General features: G+C 54.9%; 4 protein-coding genes across 10 annotated transcripts in view; 3 read left to right on the top strand and 1 right to left on the bottom strand.

The window, feature by feature from the left end:
* Kdm6b (lysine (K)-specific demethylase 6B) overlaps positions 1–17,107 on the top strand; it is a 21,420-nt gene extending 4,313 nt beyond the window's left edge. Inside the window, exons 2-24 of one of the 7 annotated variants that reach the window (XM_005399460.2) lie at positions 2,513–2,629; positions 7,338–7,457; positions 7,701–7,843; positions 7,937–8,078; positions 8,301–8,399; positions 8,498–8,717; positions 8,818–8,910; positions 8,994–9,155; positions 9,238–9,423; positions 9,511–9,867; positions 9,957–12,193; positions 12,296–12,422; positions 12,519–12,624; positions 13,680–13,885; positions 13,991–14,055; positions 14,142–14,216; positions 14,308–14,456; positions 14,624–14,738; positions 14,824–15,011; positions 15,159–15,300; positions 15,676–15,802; positions 15,888–16,058; positions 16,168–17,107. In XM_005399460.2, coding sequence (XP_005399517.1) covers positions 7,942–8,078; positions 8,301–8,399; positions 8,498–8,717; positions 8,818–8,910; positions 8,994–9,155; positions 9,238–9,423; positions 9,511–9,867; positions 9,957–12,193; positions 12,296–12,422; positions 12,519–12,624; positions 13,680–13,885; positions 13,991–14,055; positions 14,142–14,216; positions 14,308–14,456; positions 14,624–14,738; positions 14,824–15,011; positions 15,159–15,300; positions 15,676–15,802; positions 15,888–16,058; positions 16,168–16,191 — 4,986 coding nt within the window. In that variant the 5' untranslated portion in view covers positions 2,513–2,629; positions 7,338–7,457; positions 7,701–7,843; positions 7,937–7,941 and the 3' untranslated portion in view covers positions 16,192–17,107. The other 6 variants (XM_005399461.2, XM_013522063.1, XM_013522064.1 and 3 more) reach the window with 6 other exon arrangements.
* A 404-nt stretch (positions 17,108–17,511) lies between these two features.
* Positions 17,512–18,723, top strand: Tmem88 (transmembrane protein 88). Its single transcript, XM_005399454.2, has 2 exons — positions 17,512–17,953; positions 18,103–18,723. Exons 1-2 carry the CDS (start codon positions 17,594–17,596, stop codon positions 18,373–18,375), a joined length of 633 nt encoding a protein of 210 aa, XP_005399511.1. The 5' UTR covers positions 17,512–17,593; the 3' UTR covers positions 18,376–18,723.
* A 598-nt stretch (positions 18,724–19,321) lies between these two features.
* Naa38 (N(alpha)-acetyltransferase 38, NatC auxiliary subunit) lies at positions 19,322–20,242 on the bottom strand. Its single transcript, XM_013522065.1, is given in 3 exon segments — positions 19,322–19,481; positions 19,643–19,883; positions 19,886–20,242. Coding segments are annotated over 3 exon segments (681 nt in total). The 5' UTR covers positions 20,213–20,242; the 3' UTR covers positions 19,322–19,368.
* A 344-nt stretch (positions 20,243–20,586) lies between these two features.
* On the top strand, positions 20,587–24,809 carry LOC102029382 (cytochrome b5 domain-containing protein 1). Its single transcript, XM_005399450.2, has 4 exons — positions 20,587–20,877; positions 20,970–21,046; positions 21,167–21,385; positions 21,935–24,809. Exons 1-4 carry the CDS (start codon positions 20,718–20,720, stop codon positions 22,163–22,165), a joined length of 687 nt encoding a protein of 228 aa, XP_005399507.1. The 5' UTR covers positions 20,587–20,717; the 3' UTR covers positions 22,166–24,809.
* Positions 24,810–26,403: the final 1,594 nt, after the last annotated feature.

Below are 26,403 nucleotides of genomic sequence, written 5' to 3'. Positions count from 1 at the left end.
CGCCGGGGGACAGACACCCAGCAGGTAACCCCAGCCTGGCTTGCCCTCCCCTCTCCGATTTTCCTCCACACCCTCCCGGATGACCCCTTTCCCCCTTTACGTCTCCCCGATTTTCTCGGTCTCGCCTCTTTCCGAGTCCTCCTTGTTCCACTGCCCCCACTTGGGCTTGTCGCCCGCTGGCCGCGCCACCCGCCGTCTCGTGCAGCTTGACTCTTCCCCTCGCCCCGTAGCCTGTGCGCCCCAGGTCTGCCCGGGGCACCTTTCGGGGCTCTGTCTCGCTGTTTTCTGGGCTCTTCCTTCCCTCTGGCTTGTCCCCTGGGGCTCTGCGGGAGGAGGGAGACCCTGTTCTGCCTCCCTTCCCCAGCTCCCCGCTCCCCCACCTCTAGCCCCCTTTTTCCTTTTAGCAGTCTCTAGGGGTGTGGATAGAGCCGGAATTTGGGGGGCCCTCTGGAGGGGCAGGGGGCTGTGTGTTCCTGGGGAAGGGTGCTGTGAGTGTGTGTGAGGGGGGGGGCGGTTAGAGACCCAGCTGCCTCTCTGTTGTCCCTTTAAACGTCCCTTACATTTCTGGGGACTCGTGGTGGGGGAGGTGGCAAGCTGCCTGCCCGGGGGCAGGGCCCTTGGTTCGTCCACACAATCAGAGGTGGTAATGATTTAAAGGGACAGCCTTAGTGTGGCCGCTGCCACTTTGAGCAGGCGGGAGGGGGAGCCGGCAGGCCGTGTCTGAGGAGGTTTGGCTGGTGAGCAGGGCGTTTGAGGCTGTCTGTTGTAGGGCCTGCCTGGTCTGGGACTGTGCTGCAGCTGGGGAGGTGGGAGGAGGAGTGACAGCCCACCTGGGGCTTGCTCAGCCTGGGCTTTCTCCAGGATGCCACCTTTGGATCCATTGACTTCTTGGCCAAGAATTTTTGAGTCAAAACTAGGGAGTCTTGGCCACCAGGTGGGGGCCACCTGCGGGTCAGCAGCCTGGCCTGGGCCCTGGGGAGCTGGCCCTTCAGCTTCCTCTTTTGTTGTTTGGCTCTGTGCATAAGAAGGCCCTGGCCCCTCCCCCAGCTCCCCTTTCCTATCCACATGCCCCCCCAGTCACACACCCACCCCAGCTGTTGGACAGATGAATTACAGCCTCCTACTTGGGGCCAGGGCTGGTGAGGGATTAGAGCTCTGGAGTTGGCCTTTTAAATGGCTGTTGGCCCCTCCCCCACTCTGGTATCCAGACACCCCTCACCTACCCCACCACCTTGGCTGTGCCCCCTCACTTCTCTTGGTCCATCCTGAGGCCTCCGGACTCCCCTCTTTCTAAGCAAGGCCTTCCCCAGAACTTCTGTCCTCCAATACAACCACAACACAAATACTATCAACTACATGAATACACCTCCTGCTCCCTAGTTCTATGCTCTGAACCTCCCTCTCTGGAAAGGCTGCAGCCTCAAGAACTCCTCTGCAGCAGAAGGGCCTTGCCTGTCTGGCTTTCCCAGCCTGCAGCTGACCACTGCCCTGGTGAGGGGCTTTGCGTGTGTAACAAATAACACTTCCCTGGGGGCAGTGTCATCAGCAGCCACAGAAGCTTGCAGCACATTGCATCATGGAGGCTGGGGGCCAGAGGCCTTAGTCTCTGGGGCAGGGAAAAGGATGGGGGCTGGAAGAGCAGGGAATGGAGAGACTGGACTGGGAGCCAGCGTCTGGTCCACGGGCTGAGAACCATGGCTTAGGGGCATAGAAAACATAGGTCCCTGAGGAATGAGCCTGAGGTTAGGTTTGATTGAGGACTGACCCCTGCATGGACACCTGATTGTTTGCCCTGAACTTAAAAGACCTCTTTGTCTCTGAGGTTTGGGAGGGAAGGGAGTGGGCCTCTGTCACCTTCTTGGGCCATACAGAGGAAGGAGGTGATGGGGAAACAGGATATGGCCTTGAGGGTGGGATAGAGGGGGGCTTGTAGCAGAGGCCACGTCCAGGCTCGGGTCTAGAGTGATAGTCATTGCATAGGAGGAAGGCTCCTCCCTGTTGGGCCCGTTCATCTAGTCTGGCCACCTGCGCTGCTGGCCAAGAGCTGCCTGCACCCGCCTAGGGGAAGGGGAGGGGGCAGAGTCCAGAGGGTGGAGTTGACTGTCTGGTGTCTTGATAAGGTTGGTAAGGAACCTCTTGGTTGAAGCCAGCTGAGCTGAAGGAAGAGGGTCTGCATGCCCTGGGGCCAGGACTGAGGTTGGCTAGGGTGAAGATGGGGCTAATCTCACCAGGAGGGTCCTGGGGGAAGAGGGACCCATGGTTTGTTGTCCACTGTAGACTTACTCAGATGCCATAGCATGCTCCCCTACCATCTGGTCCAGGCTGCTTCCTGAAGGGGAAGGTTGGAGGACCACTTTGGGGGTGACTTTTACTGGTCACCATGGAAACCAGTGCTCCCATCTCATCTGATCTCACCAGAGCCAAATTTCTCCTCACTGAGGAAGGAGGGAGCACAAGGAAATACTGTAGCCTGAGAGAACCCACCTCTGACTGACTTACTATTTTTTTTTAGGTTCCCCCCCCCAGGCACCATGCCAGGCCGATAGCACTATCCACCCTACTGAGGTCTGCTACACCCCACTGCTGGGGTGCTGGTTCCAATGAGACAGGGCACACCAAGCTCCATCTGGTAAGTCTGGCCCCTGAGTGCCCTCCATGCTTGAAAATGCTTGATATGATCTGTATCATGCCTGCTGCTTAGAATGGTCCAGTCCAACTCTGAGCCTCCCCCTGTCATGTGTACTTAAGTGGTTCAGCCCTCCTGGTTTATGGTGCTCCTCTCTATCTCCTATGAATGGTTTAGTTCTATACCTTACCACCTTCTCTGGTACCACCAAAATACTTCTACCCCACGCCGCCACTGCTACAAATCCGTTGCTGATTGAATTAGGGTTAGGGTTTGTAAGCTGGAAGTACAGCATATGTGAGATACTCCTGGAGGAATTTCTTCTGGGAGAGGGCTTTGCTCTTATAAGTTGTTGAGTAGCTTGGCTTACGAACGTTGTTTGGAAACTGATGTGGGCAGATAGAATAGAACACTGCCAAACTGACTATTGCCATGGCAATCTTACCATCTCATTTTTCCTCCCAGATCCCTTTCTGTCCCTGCTGCACTATCCCATTCGCTCCCCACACCTTAAGTCTTACTCCTCTTCTGCTTCCTTCATTCCTTCTGCCAATTCTCTGCCTGAGGCCCTGCTGCGTTCCTCTTTCCTTTGTAGGGAAAAGAGATTTCCTCTAAGGCAAGAACTTAAATTCCTTGAGTGTGCATTGCTCTTCCTTATTACTCATTGAATTTCTTGAGTGGGACTGTTGTCATCTATGTATCTCTCTGTTTGGCATGACGGTTTGTACATTGGGGTGCCTCTGTGGATTTGTGCTGAATGAATGTGTTAAATGTATGAGTTTCATTGCCAAGAAACCCACAGTTTCTGAGATCTGCTGCACAGCCTCCTATTCATACCTTGTCTAGAGGACGTGAAAAATTTGGGATGGTAACGGGATAGAGCTGAGGAAGGCTGGCCCAGGAGATGGTCTGTGAGAATAAAACCAAGGGAGTGCAAGTGGACAGAGTCAATATAAAAGAGTGGTAAGGTTGTGGCTCTGGAAAGAAGCCCAGCTTTTTCAGTCACTTGCAGGATGAACTTGGGCAAATTACCTAACCTCCCAGAGCCGTAGTTTCCTCATCTGCAAAATGGGGTAATCAGAGTACCCGTTACGTTCAAATTTGGGGAAGTTAATTTGTAAAATTAAAATTAAGTTAATTTGTAAAATGTTTAACACAGTGCCTGGCATGTAACAAGTATTCACTTAGTGCTAGCAATTGTTCTAATGGGAGCTCTGAGAATAAGCCAGAATGTTTAGGAGTGGGGCTGAACTTAATTGAAGACAGCAGCCCCCTTCCCCGTAATTGACTCAAAGAGAAGGGTCACTGATCCAGAAAGATGCCAGGATTCAAGGGAGTGCGGCAAGGAGTCAGCCGGGTCAGCCTGTTCCCTGACTCTGTTCAGGAACATGAAGGCAAACACAGAAAGACATGTGCAGAGACACACGTGATCACCCTAGTGATACAGAGGCAGACCCAGACAAAAGACCGAGACAGGAGCCAGGCAGACACACAGACAGAGACAGCCCCGCGGAGTCATGTAGACAGGGATAATGACAGGAACGCGTCAGACACAGGCACTGAGGGAGACAAGATGAGCAGATATGCAGGTGCACACAAGAGACAGACAACCGGGCCCACACACAGCCGACCTTGTCAGACAGACTGGTGAACACAGCGCCCAGTCAGAGGCAGACACAAGGCCCGCAGTGACACATAGCGGGCCAAGGCCAGCACTGTCACTCCTTGGTGGGGGGCGGGGAGGGGCCGGCCGCGGGGGAAGGCTGGGGAAGGGAATCCCGGGCGGGCGGCCTGCCCGGGTGGCTGAGTCACAGCAGTCTCAGCCGGCGGCCCTTCTGTCCCCCCCAACCCCCGCCTCGCCTTCTCCCAGGTAAGAAGCGAGCCTTTAGCACCTGGCTTCCACCAGGCAAAATGAGGACAGGCTGGGAGCTGGCTGCCGCGGGGGTCCTGAAATGGCCCGGTGCAGCCGATCGGGTGCTTGCTCGGTAAAACCCCAGGAGCGGGGTCTGGTCTTTGGCGGTCCTGAGACTTTGTGTGCGCACGGCTGGCCTCTTAGACGCGTCCTGCGTGGCTGGGGCGCTGCGCGGAGGGGCTTCTCGGCCTCAAGCCCAGAGAGAGTTAAGTAGGTATGATTGATGGAGTGGTTTTCTCTAGGGGCTCAGGAAGGAGGGGGTAGGTTAAAGTCCGCGAGTCTGGAGCCCGGATGGAGGGGGCGGAGTTGGGCTTTGCCGGGAGTGCCCGGATGGAGAGGGCGTGTCCTAGGCGGGAGCGGAATTAACCCTTTCAGAGCGGCTAGCTTGGGATTGTGGATCGGGTCGGGGGAGTCTGGAATGTCTGCCCCAGAACTGTGTCGCCCTCCCAGCCTGGCTTTGGTCGCGTGCATCTATCTCCCATCTGTCTTCGAGAAGTCCGTGAGTGTCTTGTCTTTGTGCCTGCCCGTGGTTGTCCCCTCCCCTGGCTTCGTGTGGACACCCAGAGTCGGAGAGGGCTATTTCTACCCAGTAGTGAGAGTGGAGGTGAGAGTCGACTGCGAGCCAGCCACCGCCTGCTGGCCAGGGAACAGGTGTGCGTGTGGCGGCGGCGGCGGCGGCGGCGGCGGCGGCGGGGCTATCCCGCCCGGGGAGGAGCCGTTGTGGGGGAGAGGAGAGGGGGAAATTCCGCGGGACTGGTGGTGAGCAGTGTGTGGGCTGAAGAGTTGTGTCTGCCTGTGACTGAGTGTCTGAGTTCAGGGAGGCGGGGCTGAGTCAGTGGGAATAGGGGAAGGTTTTCTGGCTGACTCACACACCGCCACCCCAAACCTGAATCAGGCCAGGCCCCAAGTGAGGGCTGGGGGTGCGGGTCCGGGGTGGGGACTAAGATCAGAGGTGGCTCCTAGAGTAAGTGTGTTTAGTGCACAGGAAGTTTTGCCCTCTAGGGAGGGCAGTGTATTCCCAGATGCTGGCGTGGGGCTTTGTGGATAAAGGTTGAAGACCTGGAGGCAAGAGGGACGGAACTCACTAGCTTAGGGAAAGCTGAGTCAGTTCCCCGTGGGAGAGGGGAAGTGGCAGAGGGAAAGTGTCATCACGCAGGAAGGGAAGCTGTATTTCCTGGTAACTGGCTGCCCTCTGGCACCACTTCCTTAGTGGGGATTTGCTTCTCTGATACCTAGTCTGCCAGGGTCCGTGGGTCCCTGCAGATCTTGGGTGCGGGCAGCCAGCCTGGGCTCTACTTGACCAGTTAAGCGTTGTACTTGTTTAGGGATTGGTGGCATATACGAAAGCTGCTGCCTCTAAGGTAGAGAGTTGTGACAGAAACTCCATGTGAACCACAGAGCGGCCCGAAAAGCGCAAGTGTCCACCGGCACTCGCGGCGGAGTGGCACGTCGGGACCTGTAGGGTCCAAGCACTGCCGTGAAAACAGATGACATTGCCCCTGCGGGAGGGAGGGCTGTTTTCACCAGAAGTCCTTCTGCACTTGTGGGTTGGGTGGAAATTTCCCCACAGCGCACACTTTTCAGCGAAGGCGAACTTTCCAGCCGCCCCCAGCCCCTCGCCGCGCGCTCTCCCCCGGCTTCCTGCCCTGTGCTCGCTCCAGCTGGAGCGCTGGCCCCGCCCCCGCCGCTTTGTACTCGACTCTTGCCTCTCTCGCTGTTCTTTGTACTCTAGACTCTCAATGGACCGATCCTGGGAGCGAAGCCGGCTTCCTACCTGCGGGGACTCGGGGTAGGCTTGGGCGCAGCTCCTGGCCCGAGAGAGGCCAGAAAGACTAGCCAGGGCTAAAGAGAAGGTGCCCAGGACAGGGGAGCGCTGTGTCCGCCGTGGGTCGAGCCAGCACCGACGGGAAAAGGGGAGGGGGGGCACGAAGAAGGAAACGAAACGTTCTGGGTTCTTTAAGGGAGTAGGCGGTGAGAGTGGGACAGGGGTGATGTCACTGCCTGTCGAACCCCGCCCTCTTCCCTCCATAAGGACCCCCCCACACACACATACACAGCGCTTCCGCTGCGCAAGTAGCCACGTCACGGGCAACCCCCGAAATCCCCCCCTCCCTTGGGGGGCGGGGGCCACGTGGGCCGTGGGGAACCGCGTGGCTCCGGCGGGCAAAGGGCATAGAGGATACAGGAGCCACGCGAGAGGGGACACACGGGACCGCGGTGCGCAACTTCTCAGAAGTTGGGGGATCAAAAGGGGGACTGGTTTGGAGGGCGTCTGTTGGTACTGACTCAGAGAGCCAGGGAAGTGGAGAATTAGGTATGAGACTGGGGACTTGACCGTGGTTTGGGAACAGTGTTAGGCGATGGGGGTGGAGCGCTCTCGTAGTGCCGCTGATGGGTTTGGGTGCCAGAGTCGCTGTGCCCTGTGCCCGACTAGCCCCGAACAGCTCTAAGGAGCACTCGGGGTTGGCTCCTCAGTGGTTGGGCAGGGGTTGACTCGTGCCGTCTGGCCAGGACCGTGGTCGTTTCTGTCGGTGTGTTAGGATGGCGAGTAGCGCTGTCCCCCGAGGCCAGCCGGTGAGTGAGACTCACCGCCTTTACCGCGCGGGTCGTGCCCAGCCAGCCTGCTTACCGCTATTGCCCTGCTAGCACAGGTGTCATATCCACGATGGGGACCCCAGGTGGGAACCCGAGGTCACGTCGGGGTCACCTGGGGCCGAGCCGGTCTGACCGGCTCCGTTGCCCCTCCTCCCCTCAGCCTCTGCCTGCCGGGCTAACCTTGCTCCTATTGGTTCCGGCCAGGCTGTTACTGAGGCGGAGACACGGGTGATGATTGGCTTTCTGGGGAGAGAGAAAGTCCTGTGATTGGCTAGATCTCTAGAGCTCACCAACGCTGCAAGAGGACGCTCCCACCCAGGCCGGGTAAGCAACAGCGGCGTTTGGGTCGGTCCTGTTGGTTTCTCACCCGTTTGCACCCGCCATACGTTCCCTCCCATTCATCCCAGTTTCCAGCTACTCTCATGTTCCTCGCGGGGCTCCTTAGGCAGAATGGAAGAGCTCCACAAACGAAAGATCTGTAGGTGCCACGCACGGGCAGCGCAGCCCAGCCTCTGGGCCCTGACTCTGCTGGTCAGCTCACTGTGCTCCTTTTCCTCTTCTCTCTAGTATCGGCTGTGAAGGGTCAGGGGCTGCCATCTGGGGACAGTGGGCACTCTTGTCAGAGTGGCTGGAGCCGGACCATCCTCCCAGGGAGCTGGGGTAGGGGGCCGTGCTCGATCTCCAGGGCTCCTGGGGCCGCTGCTGACCTGGTAAGGGGAAAGGTTGGGATGAGGTGGCTGAGCCTACACTGACAATGCTGGTTTTGCCCCCAGTAAAAGCATTATCTCTTTCTCCTGATCTAGGCTGGATGCATCGGGCAGTGGACCCTCCAGGGGCCCGCGCTGCTCGGGAAGCCTTTGCCCTTGGGGGCCTGAGCTGCTCTGGGGCTTGGAGCTCCTGCCCACCCCATCCCCCTCCTCGTAGTGCATGGCTGCCTGGAGGCAGGTGAGACCTTGGGCCACATTTCCCTCTCTCTGTAGGCACTTTTCTGCCTGTCGTTTTCTGTTTCTGTGTCATTCTCTGGGCCTCAGTACCATCCCTGGTTTTTGCCATTCTCTGGGCCTCAGTACCACCCTCAGCTGTTCTTATTTTCTCAGTCCCCTCCTTCTAGGGGACAAGACTGCTTGCTCCTTTTTGCTGTATGTAATAAACTCTTTCTTTCTTCAGATGCTCAGCCAGCGTCGGGCACCCCCCGATCCCTGCTCCCTTACCCCCTTCACACAGCAGTAGCTCTGGGCACCCCAGCAAACCATATTATGCTCCAGGGTAAGTAGAAAATTTGAAGGTTCTGAGGTAGGGCTAAGGCTGGAGCCTTGACAAAGTTTTTCCAAGCCTGACCTTCCTGAACCCTTTCTGTTGTGTAGGACACCTACCCCAAGACCCCTCCATGGGAAGCTGGAATCCCTGCATGGCTGTGTACAGGCGTTGCTCCGGGAGCCAGCGCAGCCAGGGCTATGGGAACAGCTTGGGCAGCTGTATGAGTCAGAGCATGACAGTGAGGAAGCCATACGCTGCTACCATAGCGCTCTTCGGTATGGAGGAAGCTTTGCTGAGCTGGGGCCCCGCATTGGCCGGCTGCAGCAGGTAGGATGAGGCAGGGCATAAAGGGCTGGGATTCTGCCTTGCCTTCTGGCTCAGGGCCCCCACCTTGTATTTCCTTCTGTCTTTTAACTCCCACCTTTAGGCCCAGCTCTGGAACTTTCATGCTGGCTCCTGCCAACACCGAGCCAAGGTCCTGCCCCCGCTGGAGCAAGTGTGGAACTTGCTGCACCTTGAGGTGAGTCTGGGAGTAGGTGGGGGAGGGAAGAGCTCAGGCAAAGCCTGCATCTGTGCCATTCGCTCTCCTCCTTTTGTCCTCAGCACAAGCGAAACTATGGCGCCAAGCGGGGAGGTCCTCCAGTGAAGCGAGCTGCTGAACCCCCAGTGGTGCAGCCTGTGCCTCCTGCAGCACTCTCAGGCCCCTCAGGGGAAGAGGGCCTCAGCCCTGGAGGCAAGCGCAGGAGAGGCTGCAGCTCTGAACAGGTATGATTGTAGGTGGGCCAACAGACAGAGTATGCAGGTCTGGGACAAGGACTTAAGATTCTCACGCCCTTTTCTCTTTTAGACTGGCCTTCCCCCTGGGCTGCCACTGCCTCCACCACCATTACCACCGCTGCCGCCACCACCCCCACCCCTCTCTGGCCTGCCTGCTAGCCCCCCGTTTCAGCTGACCAAGCCAGGGTTGTGGAGTACCCTGCATGGAGATACCTGGGGCCCTGAGCGCAAGGGTTCAGGACCCCCAGAGCGCCAGGTAAGCCCATCTGTTGACTGTGTCACATTGTACTTGCAAGTTTCACACTTTGCATTCCTCACTTGTGTCTTTATTTATCTTCCATAGGAGCAGCGGCACTCGCTGCCTCACCCATATCCATACCCAGCTCCAGCCTACACCATGCATCCCCCCAGCCACCGGCTGGTCCCAGCTGCACCCCTAGGCCCCGGTCCCCGCCCCCCAGGAGCAGAGAGCCATGGCTGCCTGCCTACCACCCGTCCCCCTGGAAGTGACCTTAGAGAGAGCAGAGTTCAGAGGTCGCGGATGGACTCCAGTGTTTCACCAGCAGCAACTACCGCCTGCGTGCCTTACGCCCCTTCCCGGCCCCCTGGCCTCCCTGGCATCACCACCAGCAGCAGCAGCAGTAGCAGTAGCAGCAGCAGTAACACCGGTCTCCGGGGTGTGGAGTTGAGCCCAGGCCTTGTGAGTGATGATCTTGGATGGGCTTGCCTGAGGTGGAGCTTCTGAGGTGGCCGGAGCAGTGCTCTGACTGCCCCCTCTTGTACTTGCAGCCTGGTGCTGACCATTACCAAACTCCCGCGCTGGAGGTCTCCCCTCACCAGGGCCGCCTGGGGCCCTTGGCACACAGCAGTCGGAAACCGTTTTTGGCGGCTCCTACTGCCGCTCCCCACCTGCCCCTGCTACCTGGGCCCCCCTCACCACCTCCACCCCACTGTCCTCGCCTCTTGCGACCCCCACCACCACCTTCCTGGCTGAAGGGCCCAGCCTGCCGGGGAGCCCGAGAAGATGGAGAGATCTTGGAGGAGCTCTTCTTTGGGGCTGAAGGACCCCCTCGCCCTCCCCCACCATCCCTTCCCCCTCGTGAGGGCTTCGTGGGGCCTCCAGCTCCCCGCTTTTCTGTGGGCACTCAGGATTCGCACACGCCTCCCACTCCCCCAACCACCAGCAGCAGCAGCAGCAGCAGCAGCAGCAGCAAGAACAACAACAACAGCGGCAGCCACAGCAGCAGCCCTACTGGGCCTGTGCCCTTCTCCCCACCTCCTTACCTGTCCAGAAGTATAGAGCCCCTTCCCCGGCCACCCAGCCCAACCCTGAGCCCCCAGGGCCCCCCTCTGGCACCCTTGACCCTTGCCCTGCCTCCAGTTCCTCCCTCCTCCTGCCACCAAAATACCTCAGGAAGCTTCAGGCGCTCGGAGAGCCCACGGCCCGGGGTCTCCTTCCCAAAGACCCCCGAGGTGGAGTCAGGGCCACTCCCAGGCCCCCTGAGTAAAGCCCCTCAGCCTGTGCCGCCTGGGGTTGGGGAACTGCCTGCCCGAGGCCCACAACTCTTTGATTTTCCTCCAACCCCACTGGAGGACCAGTTCGAAGAGCCAGCCGAGTTTAAGATCCTCCCTGATGGGCTGGCGAACATCATGAAGATGCTGGATGAATCCATCCGAAAGGAGGAAGAACAGCAGCAGCAAGAGGCAGGAGTGGCCCCCCCACCCCCGCTGAAGGAACCCTTTGCATCTCTGCAGCCTCCATTCCCCAGCGACACAGCCCCAGCTACCACTGCTGCCACCACTACTGCCGACGCCACCACCACCATCACTACTACCACCACTGCTGCCACCACCATCGCCACTGCCAACGCCACCACCCAGGAAGAGGAGAAGAAGCCACCACCAGCCCTACCACCGCCGCCGCCTCTAGCCAAGTTCCCTCCACCCGTCCAGTCACAGCCAACACCACCCGTACCACCCTCGCCAGCCAGCCCGGCCAGCCTGCTCAAATCCTTGGCCTGTGTGCTGGAAGGACAGAAGTACTGTTACCGGGGGAGTGGAGCAGCCGTTTCCGCCCGGCCTGGGCCCTTGCCCACCAGTCAGTATTCCCCTGGCCCCCCATCAGGTGCTACTGCCCCACCACCCACCTCAGTGGCCCCTAGTGCCCAGGGCTCCCCACAGCCCTCTGCTTCCTTGTCATCTCAGTTTTCTACCTCAGGCGGGCCCTGGGCCCGGGAGCACAGGGCGGGTGAAGAGCCAGCCCCGGGCCCTGCGACCCCCACCCAGCCACCCCCACCCTTGCCACTGCCACCTGCTCGCTCTGAGTCTGAGGTGCTAGAAGAGATCAGTCGGGCTTGTGAAACCCTGGTGGAGCGGGTGGGCCGGAGTGCCATCGATCCAGGAGACCCAGTGGACACAGCAGACCCATTGGACAGTGTGGCTGAGCGACTGCTGCCTCCTGCACAGGTCAAGGAGGAGAGTGGTGGTGTGACGGCAGCAGGGCCAGGCAGTGGCAAGAGGTGCCAGAAGGAGCACCAGAAGGAGCACCGAAGGCACAGGCGGGCCTGTAAAGACAGTGTGGGTCGGCGGCCCCGAGAAGGAAGGGCAAAGGCCAAGACCCCCAAAGAAAAAAGCCGCCGGGTGCTGGGGAACCTGGACCTGCAAAGCAAGGAGATCCAAGGTCGTGAGAAGGCCCGGCCTGATCTTGGTGGGGCCTCCAAGGCCAAGCCACCTACAGCTCCTGCCCTTCCACCAGCTTCTGCCCCCTCTGCCCAGCCCACACCCCCTTCAGCCCCTGGGAAGAAGACTCGAGAGGAAGCTCCTGGGCCTCCGGGCGTCAGCCGTGCTGACATGCTGAAGCTACGCTCACTTAGTGAGGGGCCCCCAAAGGAGCTAAAGATCCGGCTCATCAAGGTAGAGAGTGGTGACAAGGAGACCTTTATTGCCTCTGAGGTAGAAGAACGTCGACTGCGTATGGCAGACCTCACCATCAGCCACTGTGCTGCTGATGTCGTGCGTGCCAGCAAGTGAGTTGGCAGCTGTCATCCCCAAGGCTGCTCAGTAAGCCTGGAGATGGTCTTCCCCCATCACCCTGATGTTTCTGTCTTTATCCCAATGTCCTCCCATAGGAATGCCAAGGTGAAAGGGAAATTTCGAGAGTCCTACCTTTCTCCTGCCCAGTCTGTAAAACCGAAGATCAATACTGAGGAGAAGCTGCCTCGGGAAAAACTGAACCCCCCCACGCCCAGTATCTATGTATGTGTGGGGCTCTAAGATGGTACTGGAGGTAATGGAGTGCTTGGAGCCCAGGACAGGGCTCTTACTCCATGGTCTCACCTGTTTGTTTCTCAGCTGGAAAGCAAACGAGATGCCTTCTCTCCGGTGCTGCTGCAGTTCTGTACAGACCCTCGAAACCCTATCACCGTGATCCGGGGTCTGGCAGGGTCCCTGCGGCTCAGTAAGTATGGCAGGCAGAAAGCTGAGGGAGGGTTTGAAGGACCTGAAGTAGGTATGACCCTGTGAGGACCCCCACACTTGAAGCCTTAGGTTAGTGGCTGTAATGAACTTACCTACTCCATAATGTACAGGCCATATTTGAGGTGTGCTCCAAGTGTTGGGTCAGCTGGCTTACGACTTTTCTCCATCTGTCATATGTCTCTTGTCGTGGGCAAGTGGGAAAGGTACCTATCTTGGGGCCTGATTTGAGTTACTTCTGGTTTTCTTGGTGATTAAGAATGAGACTACAGGGCTGGGGATTTAGCTCAGTGGCAAAGCGCCTGCCTGGCAAGCGCAAGGTCGTGAGTTTGGTTCCATGTACCGGAGAAAAACCAAAAAAAAAGAATGAGAATACAGATTGTAAACACCCCCTGAAGATCCATGGTTTGGGCTTCTTTTTCTTTCTTTCTTTTTTTTGATATGGGGTCTTGTTACACAGTTCAGACTGGCCTTGAATTTACTGTATAGCCCAGGCTGGCCTCAGACTCCTGGCAATCCTCCTGCCTCAGCCTGCCTAGTGCTGGGATTATAGGCGTGCACCACCACACTTAGCTGAGATTACAGATGTACACCACCATGCCCAGCCTCTTCTTCAGCCTTCTGATGTGCAAATTTTCAGACATAAAAGTAGAGAAAACTGTAGAAATGTGGAGGTCACTCTTCGTTTCCTTTATACCCCTCTATGCCACAAGGCTATTTGAAACACATTCCAGGCTTTCTTTTGGTTGACTAAATCTTTAACTGGCTCAAATGATAAAGAGGCTGGCCAGTCACTGAGTGTGTGCTTAGTGGCATGTGGCCTACTATATGACCAGCCCTTCTGGCCTCACATGGGGCTGGTGTCCATTCTCCTGGGCTGAGAGTCTACCTTGTCAAAGCCCTGGGCAATAGGAAAGACAGGAATGAGTTGGATCCTCAGGTCCTAACCCTGTGCCCCTGTGTCTGCATCTGCGTCTGTGTCTGCGTCTGCCTCTGCCTCTGCCTCTGCCTCATGCCCTACTTTACCCTCCCTTGCAGACCTGGGCCTCTTCTCCACCAAGACGCTGGTGGAGGCAAGTGGAGAACACACTGTGGAGGTGCGCACCCAGGTGCAGCAACCCTCAGATGAGAACTGGGACCTGACCGGCACGCGGCAGATCTGGCCTTGTGAGAGCTCCCGTTCCCACACCACCATTGCCAAGTATGCACAGTACCAGGCCTCGTCCTTCCAGGAGTCACTGCAGGTGAGGGGCAAGCCTGGGTGGGGGCTGGTTGTTGGAGTCAGGCTGTGGTAGGAGAGGTCTGGGAGGGTCATTGACCCAAGCCTGCCTCCCACTCTGGCTGAGCAGGAGGAGAAGGAGAGTGAGGATGAGGAGTCAGAGGAGCCGGACAGCACCACAGGAACCCCTCCTAGGTATGTCACAATCGTGCTGCTTTCCCACACGACTCCTCCTCATCCACGGGCTCTCCACCAACCAGCCTCGCGTTCTCTCGCCCCAGCAGCAGCGCACCAGACCCGAAGAACCATCACATCATCAAATTTGGCACCAACATCGACCTGTCTGATGCTAAGCGGTCAGTGCATCTGGGGCCGCAAAGCTGGGGCCAGGGTGCTGCCGACACACAGAGGTCCCTTCTCACAGTGCTTGCCCCCTCGCCCCTGCAGGTGGAAGCCCCAGCTTCAGGAGCTGCTGAAGCTGCCTGCCTTCATGCGGGTAACATCCACAGGCAACATGCTCAGCCACGTGGGCCACACCATCCTGGGCATGAACACTGTGCAGCTCTACATGAAGGTTCCCGGCAGCCGAACGCCAGGTGCATACCTTACCTGGAGCACAGCTCTGGGAAATGCAGGCAGGAGAGGAGGGCTGGAGGGCTGGGGTTGATTCCGATGAAGCAGACAGAGACTGGGGTTACTGCAAGATGCCAAGTCCACAGGCTTTGATCCTGCCAGCTATGTTGTTCTCTGTTACCACCTGCAGGCCACCAAGAGAACAACAATTTCTGCTCTGTCAATATTAACATTGGCCCAGGAGACTGTGAATGGTTTGCAGTGCATGAGCACTACTGGGAGACCATCAGCGCCTTCTGTGATCGGTGTGCATCGTTCCCTTGCCCTGTCACAGCTCCAGCTTCGGGTCCCCAAGGTTCCCACCTGACCCTCTGGCTTCCCACCCTGCAGGCATGGTGTGGACTACTTGACAGGTTCTTGGTGGCCCATCCTGGACGACCTCTATGCTTCCAATATCCCTGTGTACCGCTTCGTGCAGCGCCCAGGAGACCTCGTGTGGATTAACGCGGGGACTGTGCACTGGGTTCAGGCCACTGGCTGGTGCAACAATATTGCCTGGAACGTGGGGCCCCTCACTGGTGAGTGTCAGGCCAGTTCATGGTGTAGTGAGGGGTGGGGCCTGGCCGAGGAGTGAGGCCTGTGGTGGGGGTGGGCTTGGCGGGTGGCAGGCTGCTCTGGAAGGGGCTTGGACCCAGGTGGCTGTAGTGATTCCCTCTGGCCTCCAGCCTATCAGTACCAGCTGGCCCTGGAACGATATGAGTGGAACGAGGTGAAGAACGTCAAATCCATTGTGCCCATGATTCATGTGTCCTGGAACGTGGCTCGAACAGTCAAGATCAGCGACCCCGACCTGTTCAAGATGATCAAGTGAGGGTCCTGTTTGGGGGGGCTTTCTCTGCCCAGCCTGCCCTCTGCCCTTGTTCTACCTGTGTGACCCCCCCCTGCTCACCTCTTTCTCCATGCTGCCACGTGCCCGCAGTGTTACTGTGTTGGGGAAGCTGACAGAGTTTCTGCTCTCAGAACCTTTACTTTTCAGTGGTCTAAATAGACAAAAACTTAAAGTTTACGGATGCCTGGATGGGGGAATGTGACCAAGGCTTGAAGAAGAAAGCCCCCCTAAAGGGACAGGTTTTAGGGTACTGCAGTCCCAAGGGCTGAGTCCCAACCTGTCTGCCCCTGTTTGGCCTCGCATCCAAGCTGCAGGCAGCCTTTCCTCTCCAGCCTCCCGCCTCCTCCTTGCAGATTCTGCCTCCTGCAGTCCATGAAGCACTGCCAGGTGCAACGAGAGAGCCTAGTGCGGGCAGGGAAAAAAATCGCTTACCAGGGCCGGGTCAAGGACGAGCCTGCCTACTACTGCAATGAATGTGATGTAAGTGCGCCTGTTTCCCTCCGCCCTGCTCGAGCGGTGGCCGTAGCAGCCCGCTGTCCCGGTGACCATCCCTTGTCCCCACCAGGTGGAGGTGTTCAATATCTTGTTCGTGACAAGTGAGAACGGCAGCCGAAATACGTACCTGGTGCACTGCGAGGGCTGCGCGCGGCGCCGCAGCGCGGGCCTGCAGGGTGTGGTGGTGCTGGAGCAGTACCGTACCGAGGAGCTGGCGCAGGCCTACGACGCCTTCACGCTGGTGAGGGCCAGGGCCTCGGGCGAGGGGCTCCGGAGGGGGCGCCGGGGGCGGCCTGACGGCCCCGCCAGCGCGGGGAGACGCTGAGCCCGCGCCCACTTTCTCCCCGCAGGCCCCCGCCAGCACGTCGCGATGAGGCCGGATGCCCCGCCCCACAGGGCGATGCAGGCCACCAGCACACGCCTGGGCTGGACCTAGGTCCCGCCTGTGGCCGGGAAGGGGGTCGGGCCCAGCCCTTCCACCCTGTTGGCAGCTCCCCTCGCTTAATTTATTAAGAAAAAAAATTTTTTTAAGCAAGAGGAAAAAAAGGAAAAAAAAAAAAAAAAAAGGGAGACGGGGAGGGGGCCGGCAGCCCCTCGCCCACCAGTCCCTCCCCTCACCGACTTTGGCCTTTCTAGCAACAGACACAAGGACCAGGCTCCGGCGGCGGCGGGGGTCGCATACGGGTTCCCTCACGCCTGCCCGCCGCCCGCCCGCCCGCCGGCTGGCGCAGATGCACGCGGCTCGTGTATGTACATAGACTGTGGCAGCCGAGGTTTTTAATGAGATTCTTTCTATGGGCTTTACCCCTCCCCAGAACCTCCCTTTTTTTACTTCCAATGCTAGCTGTGACCCCTGTACGTGTCTGTTTATTCACTTGGTTATGATTTGTATTTTTGTTTTTTTGTTTTTGATTTTTAATTTATAACAGTCCCACTCACCTCTATTTATTCATTTTTGGGAAAACCCGACCTCCCGCACCCCTAAGCCATCCTGCCCGGCCCTCCGGGACCGCCCGTCGCCGGGCTTTCCCTGAGCTCCAGTGTCCGCCCGGCCCGACCCGGCCGTCTCCGCCTGCCCGTCTGCCCGCGCCTCCAGCGGGCTCTCATGGTGCTCAAACCCGCTCCCCTCCCCTACGTCCTGCACTTTCTCGGACCAGTCTCCCCATTCCCGACCCATCCCCGACTCTGCCTGAGGGTGAGCGACTCCTGTACTGTAGGGGAAGAAGTGGGAACTGAAATGGTATTTTGTAAAAAATAAATAAATGAATAAATAAATACATTTAAAAGTTTTAAAGAAAGAACTATGAGGACAAGGAACCCTGTCCGTCTCCCCCCCCACCCCGCCCCCGGCCAATTTTAAAAATAAGGACCTTCACCCCCGTCCCTTTTCTTTACAAGTATGAAACAGCCCAGGGCCAGGGTCTCACTGGGGCAGGGACACCTCGGGCGTTTCTCTGGGGTTTTGTTTTTTGCAGGGGTGGGTTTTTCTCCCCGCTGGGGCTGCGGAGGGGTGGGGGGTTTACAGTCTCGCCCTCTGGCACTGCACTGTCTCTCTGCCCCAAGGGTAGAGAGGTCTTCCCAGTCCTATCCTTATTTTTGGTGATTTTTGTGTGAGAATATTAATATTAAAAATAAAAGCAGAAAAACCCCTGTTTGATAACGTGCTGGTGGTGATACCAGGGCAGGGTACGGGGGAGGGCCACAAGACGGTGATTGATGGGGACGTATGGGGCAGACCCTAGCTAGGGCGAGCCCCTCCCCTGAGGCGCCTGTGGAATGTCCAGAGCGCTCTGGTCTCTCCTTGGGATGGGGGTGTCTAATCCTAGAGCCACATTCCAGGATGGGGGGGGAGGGGCTGGGCCGGGGGAGGGGCAGGAAAGCCGGCTAAAAGGGCGGAGGTCCAGACGGGCGGGAGCCAGCCGGGCCATGGCGGATGTCCCTGGTGCACAGCGACCGGTTCTCAGCGGCGGCCCAGAACCCCGGGACCCCCTGGACTGCTGGGCCTGCGCTGTGCTGGTAACGGCTCAGAATCTGCTGGTGGCTGCCTTCAATCTTCTCCTGCTGGCGCTGGTCCTGGGGACCATCTTGCTACCCGCTGTCACCATGCTGGGCTTTGGCTTTCTCTGCCACTCCCAGGTGAGCATACATCCCAGGGTGTGCGTGTGGGTTGGTTTTCGTGTGTAGTGACGCTGGTGTCTGCAGGCCACCGGTTCTCGACTGGGCCGTTTTATCCTGGCAGAGCGGCCCAGGTTGGCCTGGGCCTGACCGCTGTTCTTCTCCCACAGTTCCTGCGCTCCCAGGCACCCCCCTGCACCGCACACCTGCGGGATCCGGGCTTCACGGCCCTGCTGGTCACCGGATTCCTGCTCCTCATGCCACTGCTTGTGCTTGCCCTGGCCAGCTACCGCCGCCTCTGCCTCCGCCTCCGCCTGGCTGATTGCCTTGTGCCCTACAGCCGAGCCCTCTATCGGCGGCGCCAGGGCACCCAGCAGCCCAGGCAAACCCGGCCCTCAGCAGGGGCCCAGGCTCTTCCCACACCAGGAAAGGTCTGGGTCTGAGGAGCCTCAATTCAAGAACAACCTTAAGTCTGCCCTCCCCTCCTGTCCGCCCAAGGATTTGAAATGAAACCGGGGTCTTCTGCCTTGCTCAATCCTTGTTTTAGCTGGGTCTTAGCATCCCTTTGGGGGAAGAGCAACCTCTGTGGATCCAATGGTAGTGAAAACTCCCATATCCCCAGAAGACTCACCTTATTCTTACTACTCACATCCATCCTATCTGGGCTGGACCCTGCACACACGCACCCCCTCCCATCCTTAGTGAATAGGACAACTTGTATTTACAGCTCTGAAAGACAGAGGTGGAAGAGAAGAAGTGATCACACATCAATAAAGAATTTTTTAACTGAATGTGCTCCGTGAACAGAGGGGTGGCACAGAAAACATCATTTCTGCCCTGTGCCCAGGAGCAGGAAATGAGTTCCCCAGGGTACATCCCCAGAGTACAAATGCACAGGACCGAGCATCCTTCAGCCTCCCGGCCTGCTCTTATCTCATCAGTCCCCCTTCTTCCTGGTCAGAACTTCCAGAGTTCTGTCCCTGACCTCTGTGTCACCTCCCCATCAACAGAGTGGAAGGGGCCCTGTTTCAGCTGCCTACCCAGCTCTCCTTGGGGACCCGGGCCTGTTCTCTGACCTCAACCTAGAGGAACTCGGTGTTGCCAGGCCGGAGTGGGAAACAATGGGCCTTCCGGAGCAGGATGACACCCCCTCCATCCCCTCCGGCCACAATCCTGGATCAGCAGCGTGGGAGGGAAGATGCAGGGGCCCACCCTAGGGCCTGCTCAGCCTGTGCCCCGTCCCCACCCTCGAAGTAGAAAGCAGCTTTGGCATCCAGGATATCAGGTTGGGGGAAGAGGACTGAGAATGCTCCCGACTTCAGATAAATCCTTTCCTCTAAGGGTAGGGCGTGCTCTTTCTGCCCTGGCATCCAGGTTACACACAAAACACTTCTGTCAGAAATTTAATGAAGTCTCAAAGACATGCAAGATTGTGGTCAAAGATATGGGGGCCCTGACAGGCTCTCCCTCTGCACCTCAATAGAAACGATGTGGTGTCCCGGTACCATGGCCAGACCCAGCACACGGGGTTCCCCGGCAGAGAAGGAATCTGGAAAGAAGGGTCAAAGCATCAGTGAAGCAGGCCAGTATCGATCCCGCCCCTTCTGAGCCACAAAAACCAGCCCTAAAAAGCAAGGGGGTAGAGCCAGGCTCTGAAGGGGAAATGTCTTGCCACATTCTCAGATGGGTGTGCATCCCCTGGGCACTAACCCGACGGCTTGAGGAACTCCTGTGCCGAGCCCAGAATGACATTGCAGTCGCGGTCGGTGCAGAGGAAGCAGCCAACTAGAGTCCGCCCATCTGTCATGCGAATACGCATGGTCTTGTTGAGCAGCGCCTCCAGTTGCTGCCGGGCACGCGCAGCCGGAGAGTCTTCAAGCTCCCCGTCCGAGTCCTGCACGGGGCAGGAAACGCACTCAGACCGCGCAGCCAGGGATGCCCGCCCCGCCGCCCACGGAACCACAGCTCCCGGCATCCCGCGGGGCACTCACACGCAGCCCAGAGGCTGTCGGGAGCTGCAGTTCCCCCTTCATACCCCCATCTTGGTGCCCGATTGCTCCTCAGTCTCTGAACCCGAGCCTGCGCTAACCCCGGCGCTGGAGCTGCTTTGACGCCGACTGCAACAGCCATTCTCCTCTCGTAGTAGCATGGTCGGCCCAGCTCCAGCCATTTGCCCAGGGACCACCTCTGGGCGCTTGAACTTCCCGAGAACCTTTCGGGTCGGGTGTTCTGAGATCTCGCGAGCCCTTCCGACTTCTTTCCTTTCGCGAGATCATTCATAGTCACTTGGGCAATAGCAGAGATCTCGCGAGCGTCTACTGTGGCTCGCTGAAACCTACTACACCGGACGTCTTAAAATATCGCGAGAGGTTTACCTGTAGTTTCTTACACATCTAACCCTGAAATTTACAAGAATACGTTCTTCTATCTTGCCAACTCAGCTTTTATTTTTTTTTTTTGTCGTAGGAGATAATTTCGCCTACGTATCCGATGTATTCCAGGCCCCTGAATTAAAACATTGTTTGTTTTCTCCCGGAACCCAATACTTCATATACACGACGGCGGAATCAGACTACATTTCCCGTGAGCACACGCAACCCAAGATCCTCCTCGCCCATACAGTATTGAATCTTAGTTGACGGTGGCTGAAAAAGGACAATGGTTTCCATGTCAGCGGGTAAACGCACTGGTCTAAGCGCCTCAATGGGAGGGAGCATGGTGTAGTGAGTATGTGCTGAGGAGAGAGGAAACAAGCTAAGGGACCCGGTGTTTAAAAGAGCCAGCCATGGAGCGCCGAGGCTTAGTGCCTGGGCCAGACTTTGAGTATTTCCGGCGACGGTATTTCACGCCGGCGGAGGTGGCACAACATAACCGGCCTGAAGACCTTTGGGTGTCTTACCTGGGATGTGTGTACAACCTAACCCCGCTGGTACAGGAGTATAAGGGTAAGGGGCACACTTTGGGCCAGGGATGAGCTGTGTGTGGCGTGTGGGGGTGTTTTGGGTGGCGGTCATTGACAGCGGCTGCTCGTTCCTAGGGAACTTGCAGTTGAAACCCATCTTGGAAGTTGCAGGCCAGGACATCAGCCACTGGTTTGATCCAAAAACCAAAGACGTGAGTTCTGTTGGAATCTGGTTGACGGGGAGAGCGGGGAAGGGGAGGAAAAGTAGAACAGCTAGAACCATGAAATTGTGACTGCTCCGACAATCCCCGTTCCCAAACCCTGTTTTAAAGATCCGCAAGCACGTAGATCCGCTAACCGGTTGCCTGAGGTACCGCACCCCGCGGGGCCGCTTCGTTCACGTCCCGCCTCAGCTGCCGCGTTCGGACTGGGCTAATGATTTCGGGAAGCCCTGGTGGAAGCGGTCGCAATACGAAGTGGGGCGGTTGTCTGCCAAGACTCGGAACATCTGTATTGTTAACACGCTTACGTCGCAGGAGCACGTCCTGGAGGTGAGATTTGGTGCCCGGGTGAGATTTAGTTAGATAGAGGGAACTGGGAAGCAGGCAGATCTTCAGACCACCAGGTTCTCATAACGGGTAGAGACTGTATTCTCCCTTTACACTGACTGAGGAAAGCAGACTACCCAGGTTTCCAGGGTTGGAAATTCTAGGAGTGGCTAGGTCACAGTGGCACAAGAGACTCTTTCATAAGTACTGGGCAGCATCTTAGTGATGGTGATCCTTGGAAGCTCTTACATGCTCTTTTGGACAGCAGTTGACTTTTAGTCTACCCTATTGTAAGGATGAAGAGTGTGTGTGTGTATGTGTATGTGTGTATGGTTCTGACCCTTTTGGGTCATCTTTTAGACTTCATTGCATGCTGGAACCTCAGCTTTATTTCAGGGACTGTACAGTGCCCAAGCTGCTGTGTGTCAAAGGAGACATTCTGATCCCAGCTGCCATATACTGGGTGCTGGGTGTCCCCATCCATCGTGTGTGTGTGTGTGTGTGAATTTTCCATCCAGAATTCTGGAGGTAGGGTGCTTCTATGTTCTTCAGGTGGGGGCTCTGGAGTCAGTGTGGGAAATTCTGCACCGCTATCTCCCCTATAATGCACATGCTGCCAGCTACACATGGAAATATGAAGGAAAGAACCTGAACATGAATTGTACCCTGGAAGAAAATGGGATCCGGGATGAGGAGGAAGAGTTTGACTATCTCAATATGGACAGCACACTCCACACACCTGCAGTACTGCTCTACTTCAATGACGACCTCACAGAGCTATAGGAAAGATGTGTGCTCTTGTAGACTCAAGACATATTTTGAGTTTGTCTTTTTCTGTGCCTTGAGGAAGAGGTCAGGGTGTGGGGTGCCAGGACTTAGATCTCCATTTTCCTCTTGGAACCGTCTTGTGGTTGGTCCCTTTGCCCTTATGAAGAATGAGTCCTGTTCCCCAGCTCCTTTACGATTTGCTCTGAGAAAATTAGGGAGGATGCCAAAAGTGAACTAATCTTTAGGAATGATACAAGAAGACATAGTATCTTGGATTAGGGAGATGGAAAGGAAGAAAGTCAGATGGAGCTAAACTAGAACTTTTTAATAGTAAGAAAAGTCCTACATGGGGATGAGGGAATGGAAGAACATTTTTGCCAATGATGGAAATGTGATGGGTGGGGAATATGAGATTTACAAAGACAAGAATAGGAAAAAAAAAAAAAAGAATAGGAAATAACTATCATTGACCATGCAGAATTGGCTTATCTCCTTCTAGAAGAGTATTGGACAACTTAGACACAAGAAGATAAATGTTATCAGGTAATTCAGTGTAGGTATTATACTGGATGCTTTATATATCCTTTTTATTACAACTATCCCATAAGGTGAATGCCACTAACACTATTTTACAGCTAAGTCTTTTGAACCTTAGAAAGTAGCACAAAGGCAATTGGTTAGTAACTAGGATGCAAGTCCAAGTCTGCTAGCTCCAAAGATCACATTCTTTTTCAGTGTAAAGAGACTGTCTCAATGTCTGACCTCATGCTAACATTGGTAACCACTGCTCTCAGAATAAGTATTTGGGATGTAGATTTGTCCTGGATGTGTTGCACAATGGGAAACCATATGCCTATTGTGTCATCACACACTTATTAAATTGGAGTTAATTAGCACAGTACTTCAGGGGCAGAGAGGGGGCAGGGAAGGCTAAGTGTCAGCTAAGCAATAGCTATTAAGGCTGCGTCTTTGTTAATCCCATAGAAAAATTTCTAACTTTTTTGATGCAAAGAGCAACTTTATTGACTCACGTTAAAACTAGAGTGGGGAACGGGCTTGTAGATTGGGACACTTTGATGAGAGAGCAAAAGGAAGCACTTTTCTTTCCACCAATGGGCCTTACTACTTAGAGAAGGTGAGGAAGACAGTTGATTTTGTGAAACAGTGACTCCAAAAGAGGGGTTTGATAGAAGTCATGTAAAGAAAGGAGCTAAGTAAGACAGAAAACCCTCCTAGTGACCAAATGAGAACCATCAAGGACTAGATTTGATTCCCTTAAACAGGAGTCAGGAATTCAGAATAACAGACAGGTAAACTTCCTGGCAGCAGCAGGCAAAAATGAATCAGGGAGCTGAAAATATAGCTCAGTGGCACAAGCGCCTGCCTGGCAAGGGCAAGGTCCTGAGTTCGATTCCTGGTACCAAAGAAAAAAAATCACGGAGTTTAGAAAATCTTTTTGGTCAGAGGCCCTAGGCCCCAATGCAAGAGAAGGTGGTTGCTGTGAGATACTAGGTGGGCTGCATGGGAGTTTTCTGAGGGGCTGACTGAGAAGCATGAACAAAGGTGAAGATATCATTGTTGACTTCTGCAGTATCTGAATTCACTGAGGCATAAGTCTTCTGTCTAGTCCCATGGAATTCAGGAAACCATGTATCATCTGAATTAATCACTGTGATGTTTAATCAGTTTTGCAGTGATTTCATGTGTATCTTCAACTAAAACCTAAGCTATTTAAGAATCAAAGCTGTGCAGTTCCTCTCATGCCAGCCTCAGGGTCTATGCCTATGGAATGTGCTCATTCTGCCCAAACTTGTCCCTTTTCTGTAGTACATATCATGCTTTAGTACCTCTTGCCAGAAACAGCCCTTTCTTCATATACCCAAGTAGAAGCTGGGCGTGGCTGTGCACACTTATAATGCCAGCACTCCGGAGGCTGAGGCAGGATGATGGCCAGAAGTTCAAGGCCATCCTCAGCTACATACTGAATTCCAAGCCAGCCTGAACTACACAGCAAGACTGTCTCAAAAAACAAAACCAAGTAGAATCTAGCTCTAAATATCTCTGGAATCCATCTTCTCTTCTCTGAGTTATCATCATTTGTTGTCTAGACTGTTTGGGAGATTTCCTAACTGCTCTTCCCATTTCCACTTATGCCCTCCATACACTGTGTCAGATTGAACTCTGAAAAATCAAAACGTCTTGCTTCCCTCAACTTCCTCAGCGGCTCCCATTTGCTTTTGGAATAGTTTTAAATTCAAAGACCCTGCATGTGTCAGGTCCTGTCTACTTTGCACATCTTACAACACTCTTCTTCATTCCCTGGGGAGGGGGGCTCATTTCATTATGTGTCTTCTTGCCTCGGAAGCTTCACAAAGACTCTTTTCTCTACTCACCAACCCTTCCTTTCACTTTCCACCTAGCTGATCCTAAATGTTTCTTTCTCAGGGAGGCTTTTCTAATTTCTCAAGATAGGTTAAGACTTTCTGTTAAATCTTCACCATTATGCATTTTTTAGAGTTCTTACTTTGTAAAATTTTGGATGTAACTGTCTAGTTGGCTAGTAGATTGTAAGCTCTTAAGGGCAGTTTAGTCCATCTTGTTCTTTACTGTATTCCCGATGCTGGGTACACAGCTGCTCAATAAATTTTGACTGAATGAACTCAGATGTTGAGGAACTCTTCTGTAATAACTAGTGGGTGGAATGTTGTGTCCTGGGAGGCAAGAGACAGGCTGTTTGGCTCCTGTGCTGCAAGCTCCATCTACAGGTTTCTTCTTCACTGCTTCCCACAGATCCAAAACTGAGTTATTACTACTGTACATAGTTTTCTCTCCAGAAATGTTTTGGGAAAAATGCTGTTATTTCCCCATCTGGCCACCAGATGGCTGTAATTGCCTGCAGAGTCAGGGAAAGGGGTCTGGAGGTGGGAAAAATCCAGGCTACAAAGAAGTTAGGATTGAAGGTGGCTCTTTGAGATTTATAGTGGGGAGGGAAAGATAAAAAAAGTAAAAACTACACTGTCACCATTCTGTTAACATTAGATTTACTTCTGCTTTTAGTTTTTTCCACAAGCACATGTCAGGAAGGGAGTGAAGTTTGAGAAGTAACTTGTAGGGTGGAGCAAATAGGGATTCTGATTACAGGTGTGGGTGTATGGGGTGCGATACAGAGCCAAGGAAAGAATAAAGGTATCAGAACTTTTACAGTATTTTTAATATAATAGACTGCATTAACTTTTTTTTTTTTTTGGTACTGGGAATTGAACTCAGGATCTTGCGCTTGCCAGGCAGGTGCTGTGCTGCTGAGGTATATTCTTGGCCTGCATTAACTTATTACTTATTGATTTCTTTTTGCAATAAAGCTTTTTATTTGGCATTGTCTTGTTTTCTAAATATCCAAAAGTAGATATTTGCCTGAGGAATATGTAAATGATGCCTCAAACTAAAACCTGAAAGTAAACAGAACATAAGTGTAGGGTCCAAGTCCTCTTGTGGTGATCTCTGTTGTGTTGGAAGGAGGCTGGGTAGAGAATGAAGTATTGAAAACTGCCTGTTCTCAGTAAACCATAGCAGCTTCAAAAGACTAAACTGGCCAATGTTTACTACAAGCCCCAGTCTGTACATACATACATCATTGGGGGGTAATAAAGAGGCGTATGTTCTTTGCAGGAAACATGCCCAATCTCTGGGATAAAATATATGCACAGAAAAGGTAAATCCAAACGGGACACAATAAAGGACCAAACTGCAGTATAGAAAAGGTTTCTATCCTCATGGCAAGTCACAGATATGTGTGTGTGTACACATGCACATGGATGTGTATTACTTTGGAGAAAACTATAATTTTCATCAAATCCTCTAAATAGCCCAACCCTCTACCCCTGAAATATTATACATGCTTATATACAAATAGCAATTCTTTTAAAAGTCTCGAATATCAAAAGTGAAATTACAGTGTGGTCCCATGATTCCTAACACCTGTTTCAATGGTCTGCCTCACCTGTGTCATACCGGTAGCGTCCCCGTGGCTCAAATTCCTAAGCTTTAATCTTGGGTCTTTGTTAATGACCTGTGTGAAGTGTTTTACTGCCATCCCATGTTTTATTCTGGTTGTGCCTTGAAGCTGAGTGAGGGGCTCCATCATTTGGGATTGAGAGTATAACACCCAATCACGACAATGGGATAAGGTTAATATATCCATTCCCACAGCTGAGTCTGGGAAAGCAGCACGTAGTGTGTTGATACTGGGAGAACAG

This window comes from Chinchilla lanigera, unplaced genomic scaffold (assembly GCF_000276665.1).
Source record: "Chinchilla lanigera isolate Chin_1 unplaced genomic scaffold, ChiLan1.0 scaffold00066, whole genome shotgun sequence".
NCBI classification, from domain to species: domain Eukaryota; kingdom Metazoa; phylum Chordata; class Mammalia; order Rodentia; family Chinchillidae; genus Chinchilla; species Chinchilla lanigera.
Note: the sequence above shows the minus strand (reverse complement) of the source record. Positions and strands in the feature narration are given on the sequence as shown.

Coding starts and splice junctions, on each gene's coding strand:
- Tmem88 (XM_005399454.2), top strand. CDS start 17,594: ATGTCCAGAGCGCTCTGGTCTCTCCTTGGGATGGGGGTGTCTAATCCT. Junction 17,954..18,102: donor GCTTTCTCTGCCACTCCCAG/GTGAGCATACAT, acceptor CTTCTCCCACAG/TTCCTGCGCTCCCAGGCACC.
- LOC102029382 (XM_005399450.2), top strand. CDS start 20,718: ATGGAGCGCCGAGGCTTAGTGCCTGGGCCAGACTTTGAGTATTTCCGG. Junction 20,878..20,969: donor GCTGGTACAGGAGTATAAGG/GTAAGGGGCACA, acceptor GCTCGTTCCTAG/GGAACTTGCAGTTGAAACCC. Junction 21,047..21,166: donor TTGATCCAAAAACCAAAGAC/GTGAGTTCTGTT, acceptor CCTGTTTTAAAG/ATCCGCAAGCACGTAGATCC.